This window comes from Dasypus novemcinctus, chromosome 10 (genome assembly GCF_030445035.2).
Source record: "Dasypus novemcinctus isolate mDasNov1 chromosome 10, mDasNov1.1.hap2, whole genome shotgun sequence".
NCBI classification, from domain to species: Eukaryota; Metazoa; Chordata; class Mammalia; order Cingulata; family Dasypodidae; genus Dasypus; species Dasypus novemcinctus.
The window spans coordinates 31,692,462-31,700,270 of NC_080682.1; the positions used below are offsets into that span (position 1 = coordinate 31,692,462).

A 7,809-nucleotide genomic window follows, 5' to 3' on the forward strand; every position below is an offset into this window, starting at 1 on the left:
TAGGCACTTGGAGATATATACTAAAGAATATTTCCTTACAGACATCTCATTTTTCATTATTAATGCATGATTGTTAATGATACTGGAAATGTTCCTCATTTGTGAGAATAGTGTAGACAGTCAAATTAAGAGAGGAGGAGATAATATAATTGAACACTTTTTATTTATTTATTTTTAATTGAATAATTTTTAGAAAATATATTTTTAAAGAAGGACACGCATTGTTTACACCATGAGCTTAATCAATATGAATGTTTTATTTTACTTTCTTCTGAACAATGAAATACATATAGTGTGCTAATAAAATGTTTCATGTTCTAAACCATTCTCTCAAATGTTTACACTTTGCCATACTTTCTTATGTTTTTTCCAAAGAGAAATTTAATATGGAAATAATTTTGATCCTTTGTTAGTATCTTTACAAATTAATAACATTTCCAATTCCTTCTGACTATAAATGCTGCTCTTATTTTTTTTCTTATGTATCCTTCTTCGTACAGTATCTTCAGAATGATTGCAACTCTTAAAATGCAAATGCACAATATGATGCTTTCTGTAGTTTAATTATCTTCTTTTTCAAATAGTCTTCTTATTCAGGCTTTTCTTCCTTATGATTTGTATTCTGCTTCTTGAGTTATATTATTGGGAGAGAATGTACTTCAAATGTTTGATGCCTGCTGCGCATGTGCGAAGTCCTGGGTTCAATATACAGTGCCACCAAAAAACAAGGCAAAACAAACAAATAAATGGAAAAAAAAATAACTCCCATTGAGACCTAATGGATTTAACTGAGTGGTTAGTGCCTGCTTCACATGTACAAGATCCTGGGTTCAATTCCCATACTTCAAAAATTTATATTTCATCATTTTTTTCTTCTTTCTCTAGGAAATCTTTCTAAGAATTTGCTTCTCCATAACAGTTCAGGTAGATTTGCTTTATCTGTTGTGTCCCGTTTTTTGTTTTTTGTGCTTCTAAGTATTTTTTATTTTTTTGTTTAGATGACGGCCTTTTTGTGTTTTCTTTATTTTTTACCATAGTAATATGAAAGTCTCAGATTCTGGATCTAATGAGCAGACATTTAATTGCCAATTTTAATGAAGATGGAATGCTTCAATGCATGCATCATATAATTCATTTTGTTAAAGTTTATGAAAAATGATTTTCAATATTGGTCAATATATAGAACATGTTTTCAACTTTCTGATACAGTATTTTTGTTCTGTATTTACTAATTATTATTTTTTAACAAAAATTCAGAAGAGTTTACCTCCAGAAACTGCCTTTAATTGTATTTTACTGTACTAGTTTCTACATTGCAGAACCAATTTTGAATGCCACTAGATGTTATATAGGTAAAAATCTATGAACATTAAAATGATTATTTAAATAATAGATTTTGTCATCTCATTACTGCAGAATATGTCACAATATGTCCTACTTGTACAAACATTTTAAATAAAATTGTCATTAAAATTTTTTCATTAAAATTCACTGCTCAAGAAAACATCATCTTCATTGCTTTGATAAAGATGATTTTTGTTCAGGTAGTCCTACTTACTCCATCTCAATATCAAAATTAATTATGCATCAATATTATGTTGGTATGGTACCATTAATCTTTGAATAAATGTTATTTTAAAACTCTAAGTCCTATCACCTTCACCTATTGCATTCATGAGAGGAATAAAATATTTACTCTTTGGGAAAGTTTCCAGCTTTATAATTTAATTGTGTGCTTCCTTCAAAAATAATGTTTGGCACCAAACTTTTCTCATAGCATTTTTCATCTCTGTATTTCTGAGAGTATAGATTAGGGGATTGAACATAGGTGCAATGATGGTGTAAAATAGTGCAAATATTTTATCCTCAGGATAAGTGTTAGGTGGTCGAAGGTAGACAAAGATTGAAGGCCCAAAAAATAAGACAACCACTGAGATATGAGACCCACAGGTAGACATGGCTTTGCGAATTCCTTCAGCTGAGTGATTTCTTAAAGTGAATAATATAATGACATAAGAAACAAATAAGACAACAAAGGTTACCAAGGCAATGATACCTGAATTTGCAACCACTAGAACACCAGTGATGTAGGTATCAGTACAGGCAATTTTTATCAATGGAAAGATATCACAGAAATAGTGATCAATTTCATTTGGACCACAGAAAGGCAACTGCATTGCCAGAAAAAATTGAGGAAAGGAATGGACAAAACCTCCCACCCATGCAGCTAGAATTAGAAGGTTGCATTTTGTTCTGTTCATGATAATCATGTAGTGCAGAGGTTTGCAGATGGCAACATAGCGATCAAAGGCCATGGCAGCAATAATGAAGACCTCAATACCTCCAAAGAAGTGCATGGCCAAGACCTGCAACATGCAGTTTCCATAGGAGATGGTTTTTGTCCCCACTAACAAGTCACTGATCAGTTTGGGTGTAACACTAGAGGTATAGCAGATGTCCATACAGGATAAATGACCAAGGAAATAGTACATAGGTTGGTAAAAAAGGGAGCTGCATCGAATGGAGACAAGGATCAGGAAGTTTCCTACTAATATGGAAACATAACAGAATAAAAAGAGCACAAAGCAAAACATTTGTATGTTCTGATCATAAGAAAGTCCCAAAAGAATGAATTTGGAGATATTTCTATGACTTTCCATGTATTTCAGTTTAGTATATATTTTGCAGAGGTAAGTTGAGAGCCTGAAAAGAAAAAAAAATGTGTATGATGAAAAATATCAATATATCATGTTAATAGAAAATTTATCAAAAATGAAAATTTATGTATAGAATATTAATATTAAATATATTTGTTCACAGACTTGTCACTTTTTCTTTTTTATGATGTGTCTTAATTTTAAAGTCTTACATGAAATATTTTATAAAAGAATTATAATGCATTTTTCAGTTATTTCAGTAGTGAATAGATAATATTTTTAAGTTAGTTTGATGATTAAAAAAACATTTTATTTTATTTCTCTTAGTCATATTTTTTAGATAACAGTGAAAGGTTAATTTCCACAATTAAAATAATACTTTCTGTTGCATATTTTAAATATTTGACCTTCTCCCAGCCGTGGAGTCAAATGTCTTCTTTCAACATGAATGGGGGACCTCTTTCAATTTTCTGGAATTGTTACTGACTGCACTAAATAAAATATTTGAAGCACACCAAATTAAATCTGTGAACTTTAATTTTGTAGAGCTTATTGTTTTTTTGGTTTGTGGGAAAATATTGCCATTTAACATGCAGAAACAATGAAATTTCACATATACTGAATAACTAAGAATAGTTGAAAATTATACACTAAAACAAATGGTTGTAAATTCATGATTAAAGTTCTGAAAAATGAACTACAACTTCATTCTTTTACACTATTTTTTATGTTGTATTTTAGGATATGCTTTCATTTAAGTTTGTGATGACAATTTGTAAAGGAGATATATAACTCATGAATTGCCCATGTCTATGTTAATTATATATATTTTATAGCTTTTGTTAGAAATTTTATATACATTCTGGTTAACACAAAATAAATTTCATTAAAACAGATGACACAATGCAACTGTAAAAACTTTTTGGTCTGCTCATACTCAGAAGTTAAATGCTGCACTAATAAATGGATGAAATAGTAAGTGATTATTTTCTTTTGGAAAAAGAGAATATAGAATAGGGAGAAAGCAGTAGCATGAGCTATTTTACCCAGTATTGAGGAATTCTCAGCCTCCCAGTGGTGTTGCAAAGGGTACAAAACATTGTCTACCTTAGTCTAAATCCAAAGTGACAGCCTTTACTGGAAACTCTGGATGTCTACTTTTTAAACAGAGAATAATTTTGTAGTAAGTTTATTTGAAAATCCTCACATTCATTGCTTCACAAATTCAACCTTGGTGTCTTTAGATTGATACTAGGCATGAAATAAATAACAGATAAGACATTTTAAAAAGTTGTCCCTTTATGAGAATTTTAAATTATTATTTAATCCTAATTTCGTTAATGAGAACTTCTCATTGATTTCCTCTTAGGAAATGAGGGTTTAGTATCCTCATTTTTAAAAAAGGGTTGAGAAATTATCAAGCATAGAAAGTTTAGCAGTTAACTGCATTTAAACATTATTGTATAATCAAAGGATAATTCAATAACCTTCCTTTTAATCATTACAACTGATATACATGTTTTGCTTATGAAATGGTGTGATAGTAGTTGTCAAATACATTCATTCAACTAAAATAAATGATTTAATGATAACTGATATACATGTTTTGCTTATGAAATGGTGTGATATTAGTTGTCAAATACATTCATTCAACTAAAATAAATGATTTAATGATAATTATTATGTAAATATGTTGGTGAACAACTTAAACTGGATATTACTTAATTCCAGCCTACGATTTTCAATAATAGTCAGATCACACAAATCTCAGTAATTTTTCAGAATCAGTAAACAATATACTGTGGATATTAGAAATCATCTATCATGATTCTCATTCAGTTTATTGCTACATCTCATGCATGAAATGATAGGGAGTGTATTATGAGATAGGTCTGGGGGGAAGTCTTATAAATATTGATCTCAGTAGAAAAGATTTTAGAAGTTGACCACTTACCAGATCACTCAGCCTGCCTTCCTGAATATTTATGCAAAGGTATATATTGCAGTTAACATAAATATGTGGTTCCGAATTCTCTGACTGTAAACTATTTATCATAATTGTACTTTAGTTTTGCCTACGTACATTTATTAGGTCAAAGTTCTTCCATGTTCTCTAGATCACGTAAGTGTTTTATCCATGAATGGTGCTAAAATCCCATACTAAATTCTTAGGGAATGTGATATTACAATCACTGCGAGGGACAGAGGTAAAGGGAAACTCAAAAAGATTTAGATGACAAGAATTACTGACACTGAAACAAAAAACTATTGACCATAGACACAGTAAAAAAAAAGAAAACTGTTATGCAAGTATTACAGTTGTAAATAATTGAAGGACATAGCCGAAAAGGGTGTAAGTGGTTAAAACAATGGCGTGACAGACAAGTAGAAAGGTTAAGGATTGAATCTGAACAGTTGTGAGCGTTGAGCTTATTGGTTAATCTCCTCAAGCCTCATTTTCATCAGCTTTACAAGTTAGAATTTGTTACATAGTTGAAAAATATCTTAAGGAATATATTAGGTACTATGAAATACCCACATAGTCATACATGGCTCATGACACACAGTCCATTTGTATTTTACTTTCCTTCTTTATTGAGCAAGATTTAGCAACTACTGAAACAGCGATGCACACATATACAGAGAGCTTCAATAAAGAAATAACAACAAATAGAAAGGCAAAATATAGATATGAAGGAGATCAGCTAAACTTCAAATTTGATAAACAATGAAAAGAGTTTTTCTGATGATAAATTGACTATTTATGGCAATTCTTAACATTAATCATTAGCTTAAACTTTATTTATAAAAACATAGTGAAATAATTACTATATTTCTTTGTTAGATTGAATAAATATTCTGCATTTCCCTTTGTGTAAGCTACAGCATAAAGAGAAGAGAAGTTCTTAGATAAAATACCCTCTCAGAAGCTTCTGTACCATGTTATAAACTTACCTTAGATGAAACAGATGAAACTTTTTTTCAAATTTTAGGATTTCAGGTTGTTGGAAAGGTAGGAAATTCTTCTTTATTGTTGACATTTGACATGAATGGGACCATTCATTGAAAGGATTATAGAGGAAGATACATAGGCACCAGAATGGGACACAATGAAATTCACTGCAAACAATTAAGATTTTGTTAATTTTAACTCTACACTTTCAACTAGAATTCCACCTGTAAATAAAATACAATTAAACTAGAGTGTAGTAAATATTTTCATGGTAATCAAAATATCTTATTCTGTAAGAGAAATTACAGTCCCATAATAAAATGTAAGTAGTATATAATCACCTTAATGCATGGTAGATGGACTTTATCCAAGCCAAGGTGGCAAGGGTAATTCACTGACCACCAACTCTGAATGAATTTCAGCTTAGATTTAGGCTGCATCTGGAAGAATTCTCCCAGAGAATTCTGCTAATTCTTTTTCAAAAATAGAATCTGAAGAAAATGAAGAGAAAATACAAAGCAGTAATTTAAACAAAGCTAGGTTAATTCTCAAAAATATTTGGACATCTCAAAATGTATAGAACTATCTATGGGTTTGCATTTGGAGTGGATTTTAAATATCCGCTAAACCTACCAGAGAAGCAACCAGAAATAAATCTTTATTCTGCGGAAGAGCACTTGGGGCTTTGAATGCAGTTTTAATACCTGTAATACAATTCAGAATAAAAATAAACAGGAAGGATTTTGAAATTCCTGGATAAACTAACACAGTATTTAAGTCCTAGGAGTCATCTGTTTTATGCCTATTAATTAATTAAGGAAATTAGTTTGGAATTGGAGAATATGACCTTATGTGATAATGAAAGTATCATTAGTTTTGAAAATCCTTAGAAATTATTTTCCCTAAGGCAATCAAACATAGTCTCACCAAATGTACCTAAACTACTGTGCACATTAAGGTCTCTAGTACCTCTGGGCATTTATTTAACAATTTTGAATTTGCCTGTCTCAGGCACTGTTTCTCTGGAGGCTCCAAAATGTATCATCAGACACGTAGCAGTTCTGGAAACTCTGATGACTCTGTGCTTACATAACTTTCTCAAGAATAGGAGGAAAGATAAGCAGTGTCAGGTTAGCTTCCAGGAGAATTTGAGATGAAGAATAACAAAGAGCACAAACTACAGGAAATACAGTGAAAATATTGATCTTTATAAGAGTAATCTAGATGTGTTAGAAAGAGATAGATCAATAAAATCAGACACCTGCAAGATCATGACTGAGAATAGGTTATTTGTTGCTAGGATTAACATTTCTGGAATAGATGGTTTGAGGAATGGGAGACAAAAAGGAAAAAGAGTAAATATATTTCTCCATATGCATTTCAGGTCTGAAAACAATATGTCATTAAAATTAGACCATAATGAAATTATCAGAGGAAATCAGCAATCAAAATTCAGCATGGTTTTTACTGTATTTACCATGAGGTTCTATCCATTTTGATTACTATGGCTGTGTAATAAGTCTTCACATCAGGAAGTAGGAGTCCTCCAATATCATGCTTTTTTGTCAATGTGGAACTGTACTAGGCAACCAGTGAACCCTAAGTTAAAGCATGGACTATAGTTAATAGTACAAATATTTTAAAAATGAGCTTTCTTCAGTTGTTACAAATATTCCACACCAATGCATGGTGTTAATAATAGGGTGGCCTTTTAGTTTGCCAAATTGATATCAATGCAAAGTACAAGAATTCTGCTTGCTTTTGTAATGGGGATTTATTTGGGATAAAAACTTATATTTCCAAGGTCATGAAAGTCCAAATAGAGGTGTCAGCAGAAATGTTTTCTCACCAATGTCAGCTAATGTTGATACTGGTGTCATTGCCATGTGGAGATGCAAGAGAGCCACTGCTCTCTGTGGAGGTCTCTGCCTTCCCTTCCAGAATCTACCATATCATGGTGCTCAGCTGTGTGCAACCAGTCATAGGGCTTTTCTCTTTCTGAAACTTAACTCTTTGAACCTCTCAGGGGTTTCTGTTTTCCTTCAGTCTTCTCTCTCACGTGGCAGAATTGAATGTGGCAGCTCCCTTTTTCTGTTTCTGCCTCTCTGTGTCTCCCTTTATATCAGCCTTAGTAAGAGGGCAGAGAGTCAACATGAATCACACCCCACCGACATAATCCATGCAAATGGATCTTACACT

At 31.6% G+C, this 7,809-nt stretch overlaps 1 protein-coding gene across 1 annotated transcript; it reads right to left on the minus strand.

Annotated features, from left to right (window-relative positions):
- Positions 1-237: 237 nt before the first annotated feature.
- On the minus strand, positions 238-6,089 carry LOC101413996 (olfactory receptor 4P4-like). Its single transcript, XM_023591372.2, has 3 exons — positions 5,952-6,089; positions 5,613-5,777; positions 238-2,703 (listed from the first exon to the last, which is right to left on the minus strand). The coding sequence occupies exons 2-3, from the start codon at positions 5,696-5,698 to the stop codon at positions 1,725-1,727; spliced, it is 1,065 nt and encodes a 354-aa protein (XP_023447140.2). The 5' UTR covers positions 5,699-5,777; positions 5,952-6,089; the 3' UTR covers positions 238-1,724.
- Between the last annotated feature and the right edge of the window lie 1,720 nt (positions 6,090-7,809).

Bases quoted from the DNA above. Each gene is read 5' to 3' on its own strand.
- LOC101413996 (XM_023591372.2), bottom strand. From the start codon at position 5,698: ATGTCAACAATAAAGAAGAATTTCCTACCTTTCCAACAACCTGAAATC. The intron at 2,704-5,612 runs GTAAGTTTATAA...TTTTCTTTTCAG, and splicing joins TTTCATCTGTTTCATCTAAG to GCTCTCAACTTACCTCTGCA.